This window comes from Lontra canadensis, unplaced genomic scaffold, assembly GCF_010015895.1.
Source record: "Lontra canadensis isolate GAN:19392208 unplaced genomic scaffold, GSC_riverotter_1.0 scaffold66, whole genome shotgun sequence".
In the NCBI taxonomy this organism is placed as follows: Eukaryota; Metazoa; Chordata; class Mammalia; order Carnivora; family Mustelidae; genus Lontra; species Lontra canadensis.
The window spans coordinates 1,122,686-1,147,944 of record NW_022631060.1 but is presented as its reverse complement, the minus strand read 5'-3'; the positions used below and the strand labels follow the sequence as shown (position 1 = coordinate 1,147,944).

The window sequence follows — 25,259 nt, the reverse complement described above, 5'->3', positions numbered from 1 at the left end:
TTAATATTCATTGCCATTTTATTTTAATTAAGGACAAATCCTTTGTGTGTTCTGCATGCCCTTTATTTTCTGCTGAGTGAATAAGGTAGCAACTATACTTGAGAACATAGGTTGGAGGAGACTATATTGTTTTTCCTTATTTTGGTTCCATAATTAGGAGCAGTGTGGCATTTGGGTAGATTTTGCCCGTTAGTCAGAGTCTTCAGATTGCTGTTGGTCTTTTGTGTAACACGAGGTAGAAGTTAAAGGAATATCTTCCTGGTATGAAGTTGAGCAAATTGAAATGTCTTTCTGCACATCTTGTTCTGAATTTATATCAGATGCAGAAGTGAACTGTGTGTCTTGTACTGAGCTTTGGCGGGAGGAACTACACTTAAAATCTGGCTTTTTGTCTTCCGACTGCAGGCTGTATAGGTTTTGACTCTCATGGTTCATGCTTGTTGGTTTGTTGTCTCTTGTTTGCATGGTATCTATCTGCATATCTTCTTTTTGGGTATCTGTGGATTTACGGTCTTGTTGGTCATCTTGATCCTGACTGTCTTGAAACGGAATGCTTTGTAATTGTTGTCGAGTTATGGCGTGCACAGCTTGGACTTCTTGTTGTAGAGCAGTCTGCTTTAGGGATTCTTCCTCTACTAGATCTTGGGTTTGCCGGATTTGAGAGTCCCACTTTAGGGAATGTGGCATTTCTAATTGCACTTCCTGCACTTTCCAATCTTTGCTTCTCCAGCCTTGAACTCTTGAACTCCAATCTTGGGACTTTTGGTCTAAAAATTGCCAGCCTTGGTATTCCTGGATTTGGAATTGTCCATCTTGATGTAGCTGCTCTTTGACTTGCAGGTCTTCAGCTTGCTGCGTGTGTTTCACAAGGGATTGTCCCTTATAAACCTGTAGAGCTCTTTCTTGTCTATCTTTGTATTGTTTTTTCAGGGATTGCTTCTCTTTGTCCTGTTGATCTTCATCTTGTCCATATGGGGATAGTTGCTTTTGGGGTTGTTCCCATAGGACCAGCTGGCCTTCAGATTGCTGATCTGGGTATTGTTGTTTGTCTTGCTTAACTTGGATTTGCTTATCTGTGGAGTGCCTCTTTGGGGATAGCCAGCCCTTGATGTGCTCATCTAGGGATTTCCTTTTTGGGGATTCTTGGCCTTGAATTTGTGGGTCTGGGGATTTCTGTTTTACATATTGCAAGGCTTTGTCTTGCTGCTCTAAATTCTGTGACTTTGGAGGTTGTGGATTTTTGTTTTGCCAGTCTAAGGCTTGCCACTTTGAGGATTTCCTGCTATGGAATTCCTCCTTGGATTTCCATTCTTGGGTCAATAACTTGACTTCTGATTGCATGTCTTGATATGCTACCTGCATAAATTGCTGATTTTGTTGTTGAAGGGACTGCTGATCTAAGCGTTGAATATTAGAGGACTGTACAGCATGGAATGTTGGAGCTTCAAATAGCATGACTTGTGCTGGCAGAGCTGGTACTTGGGAAATCAGATCTTGGTTAGTTATGCCTTGGGCTGGTGCATATGGGGATAGCATGTCTTGGGGTACCATGTTTTTAGATGGTGTATCTTGGTATGGTGGATTCCGGTATGATATGTCTTGGTATACTACCTTCTGAGATGGGAGGTTTAGGGATTGTGCATCTTCGGATGGTATGTCTTGGTACGGCATGTCTTCTGATGTCAGGCCATGAGGCTGTGTGACATAGGGTTTTGGGGCTTGTACTGGCAGAGCTTGGGGTAGCAAGTCTTTGGGTGGTAATGCCTGGAGTTTTTTAGAGTAGGATGGAAAAACTTGGATTGGTGAAGCTGAGGACTGCAGCAATTGGGTTTGCTTTTTTGGGGGTTGTGGGACAGCAGATTTTAGGTCTTCATCTTTCAGTCGTCCAGTGTATGGAATATTTTCTGTGGGCTTCTTCTCCTCTGTGAGAGGCAAAACTTTCCGTTTAGTTTGTTCTTCTTGAAGTTGTGAAGGTGAAGGGTTATTTTTATGTTGTTCGTCTAGCACAGATGCAGAAGATGTATAGTAAACATTGCTGCCTCTCCTCCTTGAATGTTGAAAGACCAAAGGATTTCTTGAGATTCTTAACTTGAAGAAAGCATAGCCTCCAATGAAAACAGGTTGCTTGTTTGTTGTTGTTATATCAGTAGAAGACTGTTCTTGAAGCTCAAATTGTATTGTAGCATTTTCTTCAGGAGCAGATATTTCACTATCTTGAGTAATATCCGAAGGCAAGAAAAATACAATCTATAAAACCAAGGGGTAGGGAAAACATTAATGTAACAACCAACTTTTGATGTTCTTTTCTTCTTGTATTCACAAATGATTTTTCATCTCTGCCTTAAGGTAGCACAGAGAACATAACATCTACACAAAGAGTCAGAAAACGAATACCAGTACCAGCACTGCCTTTGTCATCAACTCATTGGTTTTATTTTGAACAAGTCATCACCTACCACTATCTCAAATATTGAAAAGGGGGAATTTGATTAAGATTGCCTGAAATATTCTTCCCATACTTAATATTATAAAGCATCTCAAAAATTTAAAATTATCTACTTGGCATTCATATAATCAGTTAAAAAAAAGATTTATTTATTTATTTCAGTGAGAGAAAGAGCAGTAGGGAGGGGCAGCGGATGAAGGAGAGAAAAACTCAAGCAGACTCTGCCTTGAATGTGGAATCCAGTGCGGGGCTCAGTTTCAAGGTCTGACCTTGAGATCAGACCTGAACTGAAACCAAGAGTCCAATGCTTAACTGACTGTGCCACCCAGGTGTCTTCATACATTCAGTTTTATAATGATTTACTGCCCACCTACTAGATGAACAAGATACTGAAGATAAAAATAATTGGATGTAGGTTTTGTCTATTAGGTGCTCACAATGGATAGGTATACCAAGATATAAATAGATAGCAATACAATTTAGCAAATGTTATTATAGAAATCAGTATTAAGTGCTTTATGGGAATGAAGAAGGTGACCTAAATTTGAGTGCCAGGAAATGCTTCATTAAGGAGCGGTATTTGATCCATGTCTTGATGGATGAGTAGGAAATTCCTTAGGCAAAAAGGTCAGATGAAGCAAGATAAAAATAGAAATCCAGGTAGAAAGAAACAGTGGGTAACAAAACACCAGGTTATGATGCAGCATTGTGTCATGGCAGATGGTAAGCAGTCAGATATTGTTAGATAGCATGCTAGGCACTATAAATTGAATGTCTGTGTCCCTCCAGATTTGTATGTTGAAACCTAATCTCCAATGTGATGGTATTTAGAGGTAGGCTCTTTGGGAAGGAGATTAGATTTTGGGGCTGGGGCCCTTGTAAATGGAATTAGTGCCCTTGTAAGAGGACCCCAAAGAGCTCCCTTGCCCCTTACTATCTTCAAGGACACAGTGAGATTACCAATTATGAACCAGGACTCTGAATATATCAGTTTTGATCTTGGACTTCCCAGGTTTCAGAACTATGAGTAATAAATATTTGTTGTTTGCCTTCTATCTTTGGTATAGCAGCCCGAATAAACTAAGGCATAAATAGATACCAAGAAGTGGGAGCGCTTCTGTAACAAATATCTAAAATGTAGAAGCAGATTTGGAACTGGATAATGTTTGGAGACTGGAAGAGTTTGGAGGTGCATACCAGAAAAAGCTTATATTGCTGTGAATGGACCATTAAGGGCAATTGTGGTGAGGGCCCAGGAAGAAAAAAGTAGAGCCAGAGAGATAAAATCTCAGTCTTCTTAGAGAATATCTAAGTAATCCTGAATGAAATGTTGGTGGAAATATGAAAGATAAAAGTCATTCTGATGAGATCTCAGACAGAATTGAGGACTATGTTATTAGAAACTAGAAGAAAAGCGATCTTGGCTATAAAGTGGCAAAGAACTTGGCCGACTTATATTTGTGTTCCAGTGTTTTATGGAAGGTAAAACTTGTAATAGTGAATAAAGTGATGAAATTTCATGTAGCAAATGATATTCTTAATAATGAATAATAAGTATTTTATGAAATAATGAAATTTAGCTGAAGCTCTTTCTAAACAGTGCTGAATGTGAGACTTCTCTCCTTCAGAGAGCTAATAGTAAAATGTGAGAATAGAGAAATTACTTAAAAATGGAATTGTTAAGCAAAAAGGAAACAAGACTTAATTGTTTGGAAGATTCCCAGTTTAACCATACTGCAGAAAATGAGAACACTAAGAGTCTGACCAAGTGACTTGTTTGATGAAGAAATTGGTATAGATCAGCCATCTCAACAATAGCCAGAAACTGTTCTCCAAAACAATGCAAGAATGACACCAAAGGTGATTCAGAGAGCATCAGGGCCGCCACTCCTATCATGCACCCAGAGTAAAGGGCCCTGGGAGAAGAATGGTTTTGAAGGATAGGACCACCTCTCTGGTTTCAAGCTAAGCCAGGATGCCCCTTCTCAGTGTCTCCGAGGTGGGCCACTGCAGAGAGCTGCTGCATGACTGCAACCAGCTGAGCCATGGGATCATGACCACCTCCACTGAGATTTCAAAAGACAGTGCTTCCCCGACAGAGCCATGGGTTTGGGACCCCAACCCAGAAGAGCTACAGGCATGGGACTCCTGCCCAGAAGAGCCACAGGGCCCAGGCAGAGAGCTGCTGCAGGGGTAGAGCTCAGGTGAAGAGTTACTGTGGTGCCTTCACACTGAGCCACTGGGAAGATGTCACTCCCCAGTGAGCTTGGAAGTCAGAGCATTGAGCCAAAGAGGATTATTCTTGCTTTAAGGTTTGTTTTGCCCTGTTAGGTTTTAGACATAAGTGGAACTTGAACTTCTTTTATTTTTTAAATTAAAAAAAAAATTTTTTTTTTTTTTTTTTGCTATTTCTCCCTTTTGGAAGAATACACCATTGTATTTTGGAAGTTTAGTGTCATAACATGTTTGGTTTCATAGGTTCACAGCTAGAGGGAAATTTGCTTCAGAATGGATCATATGTTCAGTCTTACCCCTATCTGATTTAGATGATACTTATATGAGACTTTGGACCTGACTTAAAGTTAGTGCTGATAAAAGATAAAACTTGTGGGCCTATTGGGATGGAAATAATATATAAATAATATATGAAAAGGACATGAATTTTGGGAGTGGGAAGGGATGGAATACTATAGATTGAATGTGTTCCCCCTAAATTTGTAAGTTGAACTTAATCCCCAGCGTGATGGTATTTGGAGGTGGGGCCTTTGGGAGGTGATTAGATCATAAGGGTGAAGCCCTTATGAATGGAATTAGTAAGAAACCCTTTCTTATTAGAAATTGGAATTAATAAGAAACCCTTTCCCTTCCTTCCATGTGAAGACACAGTGAGAAGATGGCATCTATGAACCAAGAAGTGGGCACCCACCAGGCTCTGAATCTACTAGCACTCCGATCTTGGACTTCCAGCCTCCAGAACTTGGAGAAATTTTTGTTATTCAAGCTACCTAGTCCGTGGTATTTTTGTTATAGCAACATGAATGTACCAAGACCCTAGGCCAGGAAATTTGAGCTTTCCTCTACAGACAAGTGAGATCTAGGGACATTTTTTAAACAACTAAATGACAGCAGCTGATACTATATTTAGCCAATGCTTCCTATTCTTCCCATTTTTTCTTTTTCTTTTTTTTTTTTTTTGAGAGCAGTTGACATTACAGACCAATCTACTGAGTCCTGTCAGCCTGTGCCCTTTCTAACGTCATCCGCAGAGTCAGAATAGACTACTTGTTCTATTTGATGAAGTGATTGGAATTCTGAGTGATTAAATGACCTAATTATGGTTGCCTATTTGATTGATGGCTGGTCTAAAATGAATCTTCATGTTCTCTTATACTACACATTGTCATTCCCACCTTCTAATTGGTTTTCACATCTATATTTTATCACCATTGGAAGGGTATTTATGTGATACATTTTTACTCATCCTCAAACTTTTGTTTCATTTGAATAGTAATTTTTTTCACTTGTTAAAAGATTTAGAAGCATGAATTATAAGTTCTTTAACTTTATTCAAGATTTTAAGTGTATAACTTTAAATGTACTCATCAGTGATTACCAGGTGCTGGATATGTTTCCAAAGTCGTCTCAAGTAATACTTATAATATTCCTATGAGGTTATTTGAGAGAACTGAGGTCAGCCAGTGTCTAGGAATCATATACTACAGTTGAATTCTGGATCCTGTGCTTTTCTCTCCATCTAATCTATCCTAATTTCTAATACATGCTTCTTTATAATAACCACTTCACGAACTTATTCCAGGGTGGCTATCACTGAAGACTATATAAATAATGCTTTGGGCATGGTGATTGGCATGGAGAACTTAATCCATAAATATTAAGGTTTCCCATTCCCTTTCCTCTTTTTGAGTTCAGAGTGCATATTACATAGTACCTTTGTATTCTCTGCTGTACTTTGCACATTGCTATGTCATTAAAAAGCCCTTTTTGTGGAATTAAATTGAGTAGTTATTCAGTGTGAGTAATATGTTTTAATATTGCTCCTAAAGGGTTTCATACTCTCCTGTGGTTGTATCAAGAAAAGAACAACACATCAAATACCTGGGCTCAGATAATGTTATAAAAATGCAAGCTTGAGATGAAAAATGATAAAAGTTGATGCTCATTGGTGATGAAAAAAAAGTTCGCTACAAATGAGGATAAATTTAGTTTATGAAAACCCTATAGGTAACATCATATTTAAGGGTAAAATGTAAAACTTTCAATCTATGTTTTTGAACACGAAAAGATTGGCTATACTCAGCATTTAAAAAAAATTGTATTAGAGGCTCTACACAGTGCAAAAGTCAAGAAAAGTAAGGAATAAAATTTGCAGATAAAAATGTTTTCATTTACTAGTATAACCATTGTCTACTTAGAAAATTCTAGGAAATCTATATAAATGCTACTAGAATTAATAAGTTTATTAAAGTCTTAGTATGCTAGTATATAAAAATAAATTGCATTTCTATATGTAGGAATAGATATTAGGAAAATAAAGTTTTAAAATACATGTACAATAGCAAGAAAAAACATGAAATACTTAGGGATAAATTTAACAAAATATGAAAACTACAATATATTGCCAAGAGAAATGGAAGGAGATGTAAGAAAATGTAGACATATTTTATGACATGGGGAGGCAGACTAAATATTACTAATAAATAAATTTTTCCTACATCATTTATAAGTTTAGTGAAACTCCAATTAAAAGCCTAATAACATTTTTTTAGGAATTGATAAACTAGTTCTAAAACTTATATGGAAATCTTTAGGATGTAGGCTAGCCAAAAATTATTTTGAAAATAACAAATTTAGAAGATTGATACTATCTGATTTTAAGAATTATTCTAGGGGAACCTCAGAGAAGAAAGCAGAAAAGGAAGCTCCTGGAATCTGTCTGTTCAGAGACATCAATTGTACAGAAGCACTCTGAAATAACTATTTTGCAACTCTGGATTCTTGCAGCTTCCAGATGAAAGCTTGGCTGGTAGATTCATGGCTTTTGTCTGTCAATTTAAACCTTCAGCAAGTTAGTGACTACTTATCTCCCACTCCAAGCCCCTGACAGGCAGCTGGGAGTTGGCAACCCATGCTGCTGGAGCCAGGGTAGGCAATTAGGGTCATGTTTTCCAAATATCAGGTTTTCTGTATTCTTACTGTGGATTGATGCTTCTGATCACTGATATGTAGGCACAGAGGCTAGATGCCATTATTTCAACCCATATTGGCTGAAACAGCTTGTAGAGGAAATTATTCAACTTCCAACTATTTTTGCTTGGGTTTTTTGGTTAATTTTGTTTTCTTGATATTTAAAAACAATGGTATTTATGGGAGAATGTAGAAACCCACCATGCATCCCCAGAAAATGGTGCAGGCTCAGAAAAGACCTGAGAAGACCTGAAGCTTTCCTCTCAGGGTTATCTCTGGCACAGAGATGTTTTACAACAATAAAAACAAACAAGCAAAACCACCAAGCAAAACCCTAAGGCAGATGGATAATCTGATTTCCAGAGTTAACACATTATAAGATTCAAATAATGACTTTTCAATAAAAGAAATCCCCAGGTATACAAAGAATCAGGAAAGTATGGTCTATTCAGTGGAACAAAACTAATGAACATAAACATACCCAAGAAAGCCCAGACTTCGTGTTTACTAGACAAAGACTTTCAAACAACTATAATAAGGATGCTAAAAGGGCTAAAGGAAGTCATAGGAAAATGATGTATGAATATCAATAAGGAGATATAAATTATAAAACAGAACTCAAAGGAATTTCTGGAGCCAAAATGTACAATAAAATATACACTAAGGGGTTCCAAAACAGATTTGAGGAAGCAGAAGAAATAACCAATGAACTTGAAGATAGAACAATTGAAATTATTGAGGAACAGAATAAGAATTTACAAAAATGAACAGAGCCCAAGCGTCTTGCTATAAGGCATATAGAAAACAAAAAATGGTAGAAGTTCTTCTTTGCTAGTATTTACTTTAAATATGAAAGGTATAAACTCTCCAGTCAAGAGACAGAGATTGGCTAAATGGATTAAAAACAAAACAAAACAAAACAGTTCAGTTATATACTGTGTACAAGAGACTCACTGTAGATCCAAAGGCACAAAGAGATTGAGAGTGAAATTATTGAAAAATTATTTGATGCAAATAGCACCAAAGGAATGCTTGGGGTGGGGCTATACTAATATCAGATAAACTTTAAACCAAAAAAATTATAGGAGACAATGAAGGACTTTATATATTAATAAAAGTTTCAGTAGAAGATGAGGACATAACAATTATAAACTTTTACACATCTGATAACAGACCCTCAAAATATATGAAGCAAAATTGGTAAAATGGAAGAGAGAAATAGACTATTTGACAAGAATAGTTGGAAGCTTCTATACTCCACTTTCAAAATTGGTAAAATGACCAGACAGATGATAAGTAAAGAAACAGAGGGCTAAACAACACAGTAAATCAATTAAACTTGACAGAACATTCCAACCAACAACAGCAAAAAGCACATTCACGTGGGACATTCTTCAGGATAGACTATATATTATGCCACAGAACAAGTCTCGATAGATTTAAAAGATACTGCACAAAGTACCTCTACTTTGTGTCCATACCTTTTCTGTCCATACCTGGATGAAGATAGAAACTAATAATACAAGGAAAACTGAAAAATTCACAAACATTAAAGAAGAATTAGTACTATTCCTTCTCTTAATGCTGCTAAAAAACTGAAGAGGAGGGAAAAATTTCCAATTCATTCTATGAGGCTGACTTTACTCTGATACCAAAGCCAGATAAAGACATTACAAGGATAAAAAATCATCAATGTTTCTATCAAAATTCCAACAGCCTTTTTCCCAAAAATGGCAAAATCATTTCTCAAATTCATATGGAATTCCAGAGGGCCCAAGTGGTCAAAAAACATCTTGAAAAAGAATAATGTTGAAAGAATCACACTTCCCAACTTTGTAACTTAATCCCAACTACAGTAAATAAGACAGTATGGTACTGGCATAAAGGCAGACATATTGACTAATGGAGTCAAATACAGAGTCAAGAAATAAACACTTATGTATGGTAGATGGATTTTTAAAAAAGATTTATTTATTTGAGGGAGAGAAAGAATTTATGGGAAGGGGCAGAGGCAGAGGAAGAGAGAATCCCAAGCAGATTCTGCCCTGAGCATGGATCCTGCACAGAGCTCAGTCCCACAACCCCAAGATCATGACCTGAGCTGAAACCAAGAGTCAGATGCTCAAATGACTGTGCCACCTCATAGACAGATTTTTGACGAGAGTGCTAAGACCATTCAGTGGGGGAAAGGATAGTTTCAACAAATAATGCTAGAAAACCATATATCCACATGCAAAAAATGAATTTAGAGCCTTGCCTTACACCATATGTAAAATTGAACTCAAAATGGATCAAAAAGTCTAGTGCTAAAAGTAGTCAAATTTACAAAACTCATAGAAAATATTGAGGGAATTCTTCGTGACATTGGATTTGGCAGTGATTTCATGGATATGACCCTAAAAGCACAGACAACAAAAGAAACAAGTAGTAACTGAACCTCATCAAAATTAGAACTAACATAACATAACAAAAAAAATGGGATAAACTCTTGGACGTGTTTGTAAAAAAGAACAATCTTCCCTCATACTGCATGGTTGCTTCACTCTTTGAAAAGTTGTGTATATTAAAACCTTGCAAAATAAAAAAAAAAAAATTAGAACCGTTGTGCATCAGAGAATGCTGCCAAGAACAGGAAAAGACCTTAGAGAATGTCATTAGAGAATGACAGAAGATATTTACAAATCATATATCGACTAAGGGGTTAATATCTAGAATATAAAAAGAACTCCTACAGTTCAACAACAACAACAAAACAACCCAATTAAAAATGGTCAAAGGAATATAATAAACATTTCTCCAGAGAAGATACACAATCAATAGGTACATGAACAGATGCTCAACATCACAATTTCTGGGAAATTCGAATCAAAATCATGATGAGCTATCTACCACCGCATACCCATTAAGATGGTTATTATAATGAAAAGAAAGGAAATAACATTTTATTCATGAGGATGTGGAGAAATTGGAACCCTTGTTGCACTGCTGATGGGAATGTAAAATGATGCAGCCATTGTCAAAACCTTTTTGCAGTTACTCCAAAAGTTAAATATAGAACTACCACATGACTCAGGAATTACACTCTTAGATATGTATCCAAAATAATTGACTAGAACAGATATTTGTACACCAGTATTCCTACCGGCATTATTCACAATAACCAAATGGTACAAAAAAGCGGTGTCCATCAATAGTTGAAGCTAGACAAAATGTGAAATATACACAAAATGGACTACTGTTCATCTATAAAAGGAATGAAATTTTGATAGATGAATATGAATGAACCTGAAAAACATTATGTTTAGTAAAGTAAAACAGATACAGAAGGATAAGTATTATATGATTCCACTTTTATGAATTATTTGAATAATCAGTAGATAATGGAAAGTAGATGGAGAGACATAAAATAGACTAGAAGCTACCAGGGGCTGGAAGGAGGAGGAAAGGGGCATAATGTTTATGGGCACAAAGTTTGTATTGGGATAATGGAAAAGTTTGGGCATAGGTAGTGGTGACAGTTACACATCATTCTGAATATATTTAATGCCACTGGATTGTATACTTAACAAATGGCTAAAATGATAACTAGTATGTTATGTCTATTTTACCACAATAAAAAAAGGTTACTATACTAAAGGTGCAGAAATTAGGACAGTGTGGAATATGTGGAAGAATAGACATATAGATCAATGGGACAAGGTAGCATCCACAAGAGACTTATAAATAAGAGGTCAGTTGATTTTCAGCCAAGGTGCCAAGGTAATGGGGGAAACCAACGCATTTTCAACAAATAGCATTGGCACAGCTGGGTATCTCCATGGTGGGGGGTTGCATGAACGTCTTACCTCACTGCTGCATAGCATGTAAAAGTTAACTTGAAATCTGTTACAGACCTAAACACAAAAGCTAATTCTACAAGAAAATAGAGAAGAAAATCTTTACAATCTTGGTATAGGCAAAGCTTTGTTAAAACACAAAAAGGACTAATCATAAAAGAAAATAAATCATAAATTGGACTTCAACAAATTTGTTATTTGCAAGAAACTATTAAGAAAATAAAAAGGCAAACCAAGGCTGGGAAAAATGTTAGCAAAACACATATCTCAAAAAAGGACTTTAATTAAGAATCATTTAAGTTCTTATAACTCAATAAGATAATGTAATAAAAGTTGGCTAACGATTTGAACACATATCTCCAAAAAAAAAAAAAGATATATACAAATGGACAATAAACACAAAAATAGTCATTGACATTTGTCGTCAGGGAAATGCAAGTTAAAACTACAATTAGATTCCACTATATGCCCACTAGAAAAGCAAAGTTACTAATATAACTGGCAATTCCAAGTGTCGGTACTTATATAGAGCAACCTGGCAGGGAGAAAAGGAGCTATATCTGAACAGAGATGACTGGATCGCAGAGAAGACTGGAAAAAGAAATGTAGTTATCTCAAAAGGTAGAGTGAACCATCAATGTTATATACCTCTCATATATTGCTGATAAGAATGCAAAATGATACAGCCGCTTTGGAGAACTGTTTTACATTTTCTTACAAAGTTAAACGTCCCCTTGCCTTCTGACCTAGCAACCAAATCCAAGATATGATGCTCCAAGAGAAATGAAACCACATGTCTACACAAAGACATGAACTCAAATGTTCATGGCAACCAAGTGCCCATCAGGAAGTACATGGATAAACAGATTGTGGTGTGCCCTCACATAAAAGGAACACAGTATTGATACATGCAACATCATGAGTGAAGCTCATGAATGTGTTGCTTGGTGAAAGGAGCCCAGACACAAAAAAAGAGGACTTATTTATAATCCATGTATATGAATTTGAAAAAGTAAAAACTAATCAAGACAGAGATACTGGGGCGCCTCGGTGGCTTAGTGGGTTAAAGCCTCTGCTTTCGGCTCAGGTCATGGTCTCAGGGTCCTGGGATTGAGCCCCGCTGAGCAGAGAGCCTGCTTCCTCCTCTCTCTCTCTGCCTGCCTCTCTGCCTATTTGTGATCTCTGTCTGTCAAATAAATAAATAAAATCTTTAAAGAAAAAAAAAAAAGATACTGACTGTGAAGAGGTTCCAGAGAATCTTTTGGAGTGATGGGAATGCACTAAATATTTTTTTAAGATTTATTTATTTATTGGAAAGAGAGAGAGAGAGAGCACAAGCAAGGGAACAGCAGAGGGAGAGGGAGAAGGAAGCTCCCTGATGACCAGAGAGCCCGATATGGGGCTGGATCCCAGGACCCAGAGATCATGACCGGAGCTGAAGGCAGACGCTCAATCAACAACTGATCCACCCCGGTGTCCCAGGAATTCACTATCTTGATGATGATGGTAGCAAAACAGGGGTTTATAATTTGTCTTAACTTCTTGAATTAGGTATTCTTTTTTTTTAAAGATGTTATTTATTTATTTGACAGACAGAGATCACAAGCAGGCAGAGAGGCAGGCAGAGAGAGAGGAAGGGAAGCAGGCTCCCCACTGAGCAGAGAGGCCGATGTGGGGCTCGATCTCAGGACCCTGGGATCATGACCTGAGCCAAAGGCAGAGGCTTAACCCACTGAGCCACCCAGGTGCCCCTTGAATTAGGTATCCTTAAAATGGGTGCATTATACTGTTAGTAAACTATACTTCTATAAAATTAATGTAAAAAAGAAAAACCCACCTAACACAGGGTGTGGAATTGTTTTTTGGGATTTAGAGAACAGGTTCTGGAGCCTCTTTACTTTAGTCAGAATCCTGATGTTCTGTGACACCGGAGAGGGTGCTCTTTGTGCTTTAGTTCTTTCATAGGTCAAATAGGGAGTCTTGATAGGTTTGATAAGTATCGCTGTTAAATATTTTTCTTCTCTGCTTCTGCTCTGATGCTCTCCTTATGGCCTAGGAATAAGCTCCCCATGACATAGTAATATAGGTTCCCTTTAAGTCTGTTTCTCCTCATTTATTTTGCCAGGGAGATAAGGAGCTGTGTCTAAACAGAGTCTACCAGATATCGTAGAGGGCAGGAAAAAGAAGCATCATTATCTCCAAGTGTGGAAGGAGCCATCAATGTTAAGCTTTTCTCTCCTTGACCCTCTTCACCTTAGAAGTTCTAGTTCAGCATCTGAGAATACTGCTCTGGCAATTAATAGACCAGAGGTCATCTTGCAGCATCCCAGCAGGAACCCATTCTTCTAACAACACTGAACGCACCTCATCAGAGTTTGTCCAGCACTTGCTTCTGAAGGAGGCAATAGTCACCGCGATGCTGAGCTCCACTATGCTGATGATCAGTAAGACCGACAAGATTCCCTGCAAGTTATGAGGACGGCGTTTGGAATGAAAGCTGTATCATTTTAAAGATATAAGCCAAAGACTATTTATACTGTATGACCAGCTAGGGGAAAACCCACATTTTATATGGTCCCGTAGCCATCAATGATTGAACAATCTTCATCTTAATGTCTTTTTGATAAGCAGAGGTAACAAACTCCAGTGCTTATAGGAGCCAGGCAACCATCCCAACTGAGTGGAACAGTTAGGAGGGGAGACAGTAGAGAATAAGGGTATTCCTAGAATGTGTCCATTAACCAGTTCTGAGCAGTAGGTAACCACGTGGGAACATGGGCCCCGTAGTGTTTTTTTTTTTCTTTCCTAACGGAGCTGTATATGCATATTTTTAATGTGAAATTTTCCAGCTATTCATTGACTTGTGTGAACCAAATAGAATATATCTTCAGGCTGGATATAGCCCACAGATTGCTGTTTTGCATACTCTGCTTTAAGTTAAGAGTAGATCAAAAAGCAGGGTAAGAAGTAGCATGGTGTCCAGAAAGCTTGGGCTGGGAGCACTGTAAGAACTGGGTGCAGTCAGGCCACACTTAACCTGGTCAAGTAACTGGGTCTGTCTGAACCTTGGTCTCGCGGCAATACATTCAGGGCCTTGGGTATTCCCCCATTTGTTGGTAAAACTGAAATGTATGAAGTGTCTACTATAAATTTGCTGTTGGGGAAGATAGACCCACCCCTGGTCATTGTGGAACTTAGATCATAATAAGGGAGGCAGACAGTGGAAAATAATTAGACAATTATTTACTTAACTAAGTTGTGATAAACGCCATAAAAAAGTATTGGGAACTACACCCTACTATAATGGGAGATCCCAACAAGCCTGCACTGGGAGGGGTAAAAGGCAATCAGGAAGGACTTCTGAGGTTCAAGAACAAGGAGGAGTTTTAATTGGTGGGGGGGTGTGTGGAAAAGGGTAGGAACCAGGCCGGAAAACATTGGAAGCAAGAGAAAGCTGGTCTTATGGTCCTGGGACAGTGGGTATTTAACACATTAAGGAATTTGAGGAAGTACCGGATGTGAGGAGTTAGAAAGATAAAGACCTGGAACAGTGTTGGAAAGGTAGACTAGGTAGGTCTTACAGGGTCTTGTAAGCCTTTTAAGATTTGGATTTTAGGGCGCCTGGGTGGCTCAGTGGGTTAAAGCCTCTGCCTTCGGCTCAGGTCATGATCCCAGGGTCCTGGGATCGAGCCCCACATCGGACTCTCTGCTCAGCAAGGAGCCTGCTTCCCTATCTCTCTCTCTCCCTGCCTCTCTACCTACTTGTGATCTCTTTCAAATAAATAAATAAAATCTTTAAAAAAAAAAAAGATTTGGATTTTAATTCTGTGTTTCACAAAAAGTCACTGTGTAATATGCTCAGACTTGCATTTTTAAATGATGGCTTTGGTCATGGTGTAGACAGTGGATTGGTCTTTAAGACAGAGGTCCATTCAGGAGATGTCTAGAGCCCACTGTTCTGGCTTTTTTTTTTTTTTTTTAAGTTTATTTGTGACATTTAAATTACACCAAGGAATAGTGGCGTCATACACGTTAGATTTTGGAACAGATTCTCCCTGATTATATATATACAGAAACTAATCCTGCAATTGCCATCCGAGCAGAGTCAAAAATCTGGACATTTAACACTGGTTTCTTCCTGATACATACTAACATAATGTACAGTAGTGGTCTCCTGTCCACTAGATAAAAGAGTAAGGGATTATAATGCTCTATGTCTTGGCCCAATTAGGACAGTATTATGTTCCTCATATAGTTTTCTGGCTTTCCTTAGTAACTTTTTTTGAGTCTAATTCTGGAATTTATCTCCGAATATATGAGCATTCTTTAGGCTCGCCTTTATGGATGATTATAAGGATTAAATAAGAACTCGTATCCAGGAACTGGTAGCTCTTTTCTCTTTCCTTCTTTTTTGGGGGAGACATTTCCTGTGATTCTTTTTCACTTCCATCCAAACAGGTCAAATCTCATTAACATTTTAGGAACAAAGCCTTCAAGATGTGGCTGACAGAAATAAAATGAAAGCCAGGATTTCATTGGGGAAGTAAAGGGCAAGGCCTTTTGGAGTCCTTGACAGTCATAAAAATGATGTCATTGAATGCTTACTAGATAAATACTGAAAACTACACCTACAGTTGTGTTTCCTGGCAATAATGATACATCTTATCTGCCCTAATGAATAAAATTGCTACATTTGTGTAAAATAACTTATGTTCTAAAATTATTAGAATACTTTATTAAGTGGCTCAAACACCTGCTCCCACTATATTTTGTTTTTAGTATTAATTGGGTAAGCTTTATTTTTTTAGGATTTTATTTATTTATTTGAGAGAGAGAGAGATCGTGTGAGAGAGGGCACAAGCTGGGGGAAGGACCAAAGGAGAGGGGAAAGGCAGACTCCCCACTGATCAGAGAGACCCACGCGATGCTGGGTTTGATAGCAGTTCACTGAGATCATGACCTTAGCCAAAGGCAGCCGCTTAACCAACTAAGGCAACCAGGCACCCCAGTTGGGTAAACTTTTTAGATCATTTGTCCTCACTAATTCTTTAAAGATAAAATTTAACCCAATCTATTTCAGTACTAATGGTAATAACCAAAACCTATTGACTGTTTACACTGTGACAGGCAGTGTTCTAATTTAAGTAATCCTCATGACAACCCAATGCAGGACATATTCTTAACCTCTTCATTTTCCACAAAAGAAAACTGGGGCTCAGAGAACTTACAAAAGTCAGATTCAGATCCTGAATCACAGTATAGTTCTCAACAGTCAACTCAAATGCTAACTCAACTTCCATTATTGGAATCAAAATGAATTGATGTATCGTGAACATAGTTCAAATAAGATTTTACAGATTCACATTACAGAGTAGGACCACTTACATTGAAAAGAACTCTACCTATGACACATATTCCTTCGAGGGAAGGCATCTGACAATATTTGTGTTGATATCTGTAGCTGATAATGGTTAGAGTAATCCCAGCCACTGCAACCAAGGAACTGATGACATTCATGGCCATGACACCTTGTCCCTGAAAAATAGTTTTTAAAATAATATTAAAATAAATAAAACCCAACCCAAACCAAAAATACCTTGCGAGAAATTCTTAGTGCCTTTGTCTTTCCAGATACTCCTCAAGGATAAATTCCTGTGTCAAGTCAGTATGCCTGAAAAGCATGGTAAGTTAAATCCTGATTCATTGAATTCAGAAGAGAAACTAAGTTTTAGAATGAGCTAGGAAGACAAGAATGAGGACAGGTAGAGAAGAAGGAGTGCTCTATGGCCAATGCTAAAGAAAACATTCACTCTGTCCTATTGCATGGTCTTTCATAATCTACAAGCAAAATGGTGTGTCAGGAAATACCTTCGCCTTATAATTAGACCTGATTTTGAGTCCTATTAAACTAGGACCTTGTACAAGGTAACTTAATCCCTTGGAAATCTCAATTTTTACCCTCAAAAAATGAGAATAATGTCACTAATTTATCCACTTATTCACTTATTTTAACAAGTGTTTAGTGTGCCCCAACTATGTGTCCAGCACTGCCTTGCGCCATAGACACAAAGATTGACACAGTAGATGAGGTCCTGTCTTTGTGTGGCTTGCATTCATTCTCCCAGGGATTTGAGCAGTAACCAACCAAATCACTGACATATTTATGGATTGCAACAAATTTAGACTGGGGTTTAGTGATTTCCTTGATTTCAATGTCTCAACATGTAAGTTATGAAAAGTCCTGATTGCCCCACTACTATATAATATATATTATATATGATATACATATTATATTATTTTACATATATATACATTTTATACACTATTATATATATTATATATATATTTGTATATAAATATATATATATTTTACATGTCATTCATATATATATATACACACACATATATATAATAAGACACCCCTCCCCCTTTTCCTGGCCTTCCTTTAAAGGAAAAGAAAATGCCAGGAAGGGGGAACTGTCTTATTCATACCTACTCCCAGCACTGCTATTGCTTTTTTATTTATTTATTTTTTTAATTTTTAAAATTATTTTTATTAACATATAATGTGTTATTTGCCCCAGGGGTAGAGGTCTGTGAATTGTCATGCTATTGCTTTTTTAAAGGAAAAACAAAGAAAAGCCTCATATCTCAATTCAGTAGATCTTTACTCTTCTTGATTTATGTATGCCTGTTGTGATGGGCAAGGCAGTGGTGCATTTACAGAGCCTGTCCCGTACAGGAGCAGCTGTGGCTTAGTGTGGCAGGACTTGGAAGTATACCTATGACTTCATGCTTAGCCCATGCCCGGGGTCTTTACTACACACAGGCATTTTTGGTAGAAAATGCACAGGGACATACAAATGTTCTGTTTCTATCAATCTTCAGTCTTTCACTCTTTCTGGGCTCTGTTCTAGCTCCCATAGGACATTTAATGGACGAAAATTTCTAAGTAAGGAATCCCCCATGTGCTTTTGGCTTTATGGTCTACAAAAAATATCCCAGGCTTTGTCTTATCTGATCCTCATTATGGCTTTGTGATGTAGGCAGATCACTGCTTATCCCCACATGACAGCTGAATAAGATTCAGAGACTAAGTGATTGTGAATAATCCTGCAGTTGGTGGAAGATCTGGGATGGAAAACCGGATCTTCTGATGCCCAAAATTCAGTGTTCTTGCACCATGTTTTCCTGCCTGCCTTCGTCTGTGCAGCTCTCAGTGAGTGGGGGATGGGTCTGCCTACCCTTAGTTTATTCCTGAGCTCTGAAGGGAATTGATATGGTGGGAAGAACAGCATCTGGACCTATCTGCATTGTATTTATTTCTAAGGGTAGAGAGAGATGGTGGCTTTCATGCTCTCAGAACTTTCCTATGGTCTATCACTATCCCTAGAGGAAAGTGGCAAAGGATCATAAAAACACAGTTAAAATGGCTTTAAAAGAACCCTTACATCTCCAGAGCCTTAAAAAAATGAGTTGTTAGAAAGGAGTACAAATGTCAAGTATCTTTTATACATAATATCTTTTTTAAAAAAGATTTTGTTTAGTGCTTGCTTCGGCAGCACATATACTAAAAAGATTTTGTTTATTTGAGAGAGAGCAGAGTGAGAGAGAGCACGAACAGGGGTGAGGGGCAGAGGGAGAGGGAAACGCAGACTCCCCACTGAGCAGGAAACCCAATGCAGGGCTTGATCCCAGGACCCTGAAATCATGACCTGAGTCGAAGGCAGACACTTAAGCCCCTGAGCCACCCAGGCACTCCTATATGTAATATCTTATTAAATTCTCAGAATAACCCTTTGAAGTAGGTACTTTAGGTACTTTTCCCTCTAAGTTGACACAGGAATGAGTGTTAGCCTTGATTCCATCCCAGAATGATCTGGCATCAATGTCAGACTCTTTCCTTCAGACTTTGGGCAGGTCCCAAAGAAAATCTGTAGGTAGGGGTGAGGGGCAAGGAGATTAGAGCGATCCTGGGACTGTTTTTGGTTAGAGTAGAGTTTCTCAAACTTAGCACTACAGACATTTTGGGCTAGATCATTTATTTTTTGTAGTGACAGACTTTTCTGTACATTTTAGGATGTTTAGGCACATTCCTGACTTCTACTCCTGGGTAACAATAGTACCCTGCAACCCAGTTGTGACAACTAAAAATGTCTTCAGATACTGTCAGATATTTCTGGGGGAGGAGGCAAAATTATTCCCAGTTAAGAACCATTGAGTTAGAGGAATGTAGACTGGTTTCCAACAAATAACTCTCTCACATTACTTGACCAGGGAAATGGGAACTAGTAGAAGGGTGAAGGCTGATGGCAACCCTGACAAATAGCAGTGTCTTGAACTGCAAATTTGGTGTCTAAAGATTTTCCTGGGAGATCCTTTCTTACTAAAGAATTTATATACAAAGATGATGTAAAGCAAGTAGAAGGTCATAAATTACAAAGAAGTCACAAAAGTAACTTACCTGGCATTTTCCCTTATCATTTGTTCCTGTGATAAGGCATCCTGTAATAACATACTGTTAAGAAGAAAAGACATAAAAGTTAACAGGTGATGTCCTTGACTCCCTTATAATATAATCTCCAAATTATATTGTAATATCGCATATTGTAATTTCCTTTGGAGATTCTATTGTAGTCTATATGTCTGTGAATCCCCTTGACCATATAGTCTTTCGACCTGAGCATCAAGGAGGAAGAATAGTAGGCACTGATATAAGATGAAATATTGTGTTGGGCATAAGCAGCACTGAATAACACCCCTTTTGCCAGGGTCAGCTGGAAGAGTCAGGCTCCTTAACGTCCCAGACATACCACCCAGATGTTTTGCCTGGCTGGGCTCTAAACAGGAAGATAATTCTGGGCTCTGGGCCTGGTGGAGAGAAGGGACAGGTGAGCTGTGTCTGCTCTAGCTGATGGAGGGAGAATTCTTCATGCCACTTCTTTATCTGGAATGTAAAGAGTCTACCTATCTATGGACCCTCAGGGTGCTCTTATATCTTGGCTCATGGTAATCCTCATCAAAATATCCAACATTTTTCACAGAACTAGAACAAATAATACAGAAGTACTGAATTTGTTTAGAGCCACAAAAGACCCTGAACAGCCAAAGCAATCTTGAGAAAGAAAAATAAGCTGGAGGTATCACAGTTCCAGATTTCAAGATATTATACAAAGTTGCAGTAATCAAAACAGTATGGTACTGGCACAAAAGTAGACAAAAAGATCATAGAGAGCTCAGAAAGAAACCTATGAGTATAGGTTCAGTTAATCTGTGACAAAAGAGGGAAGAATAAATAATGGGGAAAAGACAGCCTCTTCAATGAATGATGCTGGGAAAACTGGACAGCTACATGTAAAAAAGAATGAAACTGGACAACTTTCTTTAGCACCATATACAAAAATAAACTCAAAATGGATTAAACACCTAAACCTGAAACTATATATAAAGATCTTAGAAGGAAACATAGGCAGTGATTCTTCTGATATTGGCCATAGAAACATTTTTCTGGACGTGTCTCCTAAGGCAAGGGTTTAACAAAAGCAAAAATAAAATTATTGGGATTACCTCAAAATAAAAGCTTTTGCACAGTGAAGGAAACCATCAACAAGATTTTAAAAGATAACCTACTGAATGGGAGAGGAGTTTTGCAAATGATATATCCATTAAGGGGTTAATATCCAAAATATATAAAGAATTTACACAACTCAACACCAAAAAAAAAAAAAAAAAAAAAAAAAAGAAAAAAGAAAGAAAAGCAAACAACGTGATTAAAAAATGGGCTGAGGACCTGAATAGACATTTTCCCAAAGCAGACATACACATGGCCAACAGACACATGAAAAGAGCAAATCAAAACCATAATTGGGATATCACCTTACACCTGTTAAGATGACTAAAATAAAAAAGATAAGAAATAACAAGTCTTGATGAGAATGTGGAGAAAAAGGAACTCTCATGTAATGCCACTGTGGAAAATAGTATGGAGGTTCTTAAAAAAATTAAAAATAGAAAAACTGTATGATCTAGTAATTCCACCATTGATTATTTATCCAAAGAAAACAAGAAAAGCTAATTCAAAAAAATATATATATATATATACGCACCCCTATGTTTATTGCAGCATTATTTAAAACCACCAAGATATGGAAGCAATCTAAGTGTCCATTGATAGACAAATTGATAAGGAAGATGTGGTATATATAGTGGAATATTACACAGTATTGAAAAGGATGAGTTTGTGCCATTTGAGACAATGGTTGGATGGAACTAGAAAGTATGATGAGTGAAATAAGTGAAATAAGTCACACAGAAAAAGACAGATACAATGTGACTTCACTCATATGTGGAATCTAAAAAAAATGAATGAATATTACACAGTATTGAAAAGGATGAGTTTGTGCCATTTGAGACAATGGTTGCATGGAACTAGAAAGTATGATGAGTGAAATAAGTCACACGGAAAAAGACAGATATAATGTGACTTCACTCATATGTGGAATCTAAAAAAATATGAATGACTATTACACAATATTAAAAAGGATGAGTTTGTGCCATTTGAGACAATGGTTGGATGGAGCTAGAAAGTATGATGAGTGAAATGAGTGAAATAAGTCACACGGAAAAAGACAGATACAATGTGACTTCACTCATATGTGGAATCTAAAAAAATATGAATGAACAAACAAAAAGCAGATTCAGACCTATAAATACAGAGAACAGACAGTTGCCAGAGGGGTGGGGGTGGGAGAATGGAGAAAATGGGTGAAAAGGAGAGGGAAAAATAGGCTTTCGGTTATGGAATGAATAAGTCATAGGAGTAAATGACACAGCACAAGGCATATAGTCAATGGTACTGAGTTAGAGATGTATGGTGATGGATGGCAGCTACACTTATGGTGAGCATAGCATAATGTATAAACTTGTCAAATCACTCTGTTGTACACCTGAAACTAACGTAACATTGTGTGTCAACTACACTCAAGTAAGAATTATTATCTACTCTCAAACGCCAATTCTGTATTTGCAAAGGAGAAAGTTGGATATTTGCCCGTCTGATCTCCCATTGGTAGTAAGGAGCAGATGACTTATCCTACACACAGGGCTCTGGAAACTTTTAAACACTGTACACCTAGAAGCGTCACTGTTATGATGCTGGTAGTGCAATGACCAGATGGAGTGACTTCTCTTGCCAAGAAGGGACTGGCTATCTGGTCTCCTTGGGGACCACATTCATAGCATTCATTATTCCAGGACCCGAGGCAGCTCAAACCAGTCTTGATTGTAATTTGTCAAAAGCTCCTGAGAATACTCACAACAAATGCTCCCCAGAACGGATATCCTGTGAGGAAAACGAGGGGAAATTTCTGGGAGAAACTGATGTAATTAAATGCAAATATAGTTCCGACGCCCAAAATGATCAGTGCCAGGAGGATCTGGATAGCCTGTGAGGAAAGAAATGGGTCCATGAGATCACAAGTGCCCCAGCCTCTTTTGACTCTTCTAATTCCTGGGGCATCCTGCTATTTTTATGTCACACCTCCCTCCACATGAACGCCTTCCTCTTCCATGTGCCAACGGCCTTGAGATTTGCAAAAAGTCCGCTCTTTCCTCATCATGCTTACCTGGGTCCTTCACATTCCTCACTCTCATCCTTCCCTACCTATTATATCCCCTCTATTGCTAATTTACTTTGCACCAGATTTAACTATAAACCTGACCTACTTGCAAGCTTCTTCAGGGTGGCCTGCAAACTATTCATCCTTAACTTTTTTCCCTTCTGTAGCTCCAGCATCCTATTATTACCACCCCCCGCCGCACATATTTTCCACATTCAGTATATGCTTTTGGAGTTAAGGCTCAAGTCCTCTTCTCTCAAAGTCTGAAGTTTACTGATCTAGAGTGTAGAAGCTGGGGTGAGCTCTCTGTCTCATCTGCTCTTTGGGCAAGGGCTTGTCTAGAGGTGAGACTAATCCAGTGAGTTCATCAGCCTGTTAGGAGTCTGCACCATGGTGGTCTTGGGGTTGGCAGCTCTTCTCAGGACAGAGCTTCTCCTCAAGCATTCTGGGTTTTCCCCAGGCCACAGCTGTGGAGCACTGTACCACAGGTTGTGTATTTTCCTTTTGTACCAGGGATGGAGGCTGTGTGTACAGCCCTCCTCTGGGTACATTTATGATTGAAATTTTTTTTGTCTACCTCGTGGCTCACTATGGAGCTTTGAATATAATTTTCAAACAACTCCCAATGCCAATGACAGCCCAAAGGGGAAGTTCAACCTCTCAAGGGTTGGTTTTTAGCTCCACAGGAGGTGTTACCTCACCCTGAGGTCACTGCCTCAGTAAAATATTTGGAAAAATTACACCAGTTTTCTGCATCCTCTCTGCTAGGATTCAGAGAGCAGTATTAACTCCTCATGAAACACATCCAGGATTTCCTCAGTATTAGGAAGTTATAGCCAAACTGTGGAAGGAGCCCAGATGTCCATCAACAGCTGAATGGGTAAAGAAGATGTGGTCTATATCTACAATAGAATATTACTCAGCCATAAAAAGGATGAAATTTACATTGATGCGGTTGGAACTGGGTGGTATTATGCTAAGCGAAATAAGTCAATCAGAGAAAGACAATTATATGGTTTCAATTATATGTAGAGCATAAGAAACAGAGCAGAGGATCATAGAGGAAGGGAGGGAAAAGTCAATGGGAAGAAATCAAAGAGGGGGAAAAACCATAAGAAACTCTTAAGTACAGGAAACAAACTGAGGGTTGTTGGAGGGGAGGTAGGTGGGACGGCATAACTGAGTGGTGGGTATTAAGGAGGGCAGGTGATGAGAAGAGCACTGAGTGTTATGTGCAGCTGATGATTAACTTAATTCTACATCTAAAAGTAATGATGTACTATATGTTAGCTAATTGAATTTAAATTAAAAAAAAAGAAAGATGCTTTCTAAATAAATAAATAAATACTCTATTTCCCAGAGTTCCATAAGCCCCCAGAAGCATATCTAAGGCATGCTTATAAATAAGACATTTCTAAGGCAAACTGTGGGCATTTTCTAAGCAGAATATGTATTTCTCTTGTTTATCAAAATCTAGGGAAATGGAATTATTGGCTACATATTGGCTCTTCTACTGAAGATCGAGTTATTTGTACAAGCAAGTGACTTAGAGGTTTTTATGATTAATCAAGAAGGAAACATTACAGAAAGGTGAGAGAAAAGAAGGGGAATCAAGTCCCTACCTGATAAAGCATCCGTATGGTCACACCTGGAAAAATAGCTTCTTTTCTCCCTTCCAGGAAAACCAATGGATGGGAGAGGACTTACCCCTAAGACTTTTGGTTCTCCCTTCAGGAAATCCAACAGTGAGGCATGAGGTATGTAGGGAAATGCAGTTAGTACTTTATCATTTGGTTGTACAGTGATGACATGGGCCGATCTTTTGACCTCGGATGATGACTCCATGTTTCAATGGTAGAACTCTATTAAAAGAGTGAGTGATTGAACATTGCAGCGAAAATCATGGTCTTCCATCAGTTTCACATGAAGTCCTTAGCAATGAGCCTTTGTGACTGCTCTCCTCACTCCTAGAACCACAGAATCACAGTCATTGAGTCATAGAGTCTTAGAATTCTAGAGCATATCCAGGCCCTAGATCCAGGTGAAGGATAGTCCAGTTTTCCAGAAGACCAACTTCCTTGTCAGTTTGATTAGAAGCAAAATCTACAAAAATAAATAGATGATGTATATGAAAACAAATCCCAGTACCCGTGT

At 38.0% G+C, this 25,259-nt stretch overlaps 1 protein-coding gene across 1 annotated transcript; it reads right to left on the bottom strand.

Annotated features, from left to right (window-relative positions):
• MS4A14 (membrane spanning 4-domains A14) lies at positions 1 to 25,045 on the bottom strand. The gene is made up of 6 exons (XM_032879126.1): positions 24,813 to 25,045; positions 22,803 to 22,931; positions 19,952 to 20,005; positions 16,873 to 17,022; positions 13,852 to 13,950; positions 1 to 2,247 (listed from the first exon to the last, which is right to left on the bottom strand). Exons 1-6 carry the CDS (start codon positions 24,948 to 24,950, stop codon positions 190 to 192), a joined length of 2,628 nt encoding a protein of 875 aa, XP_032735017.1. The 5' UTR covers positions 24,951 to 25,045; the 3' UTR covers positions 1 to 189.
• Between the last annotated feature and the right edge of the window lie 214 nt (positions 25,046 to 25,259).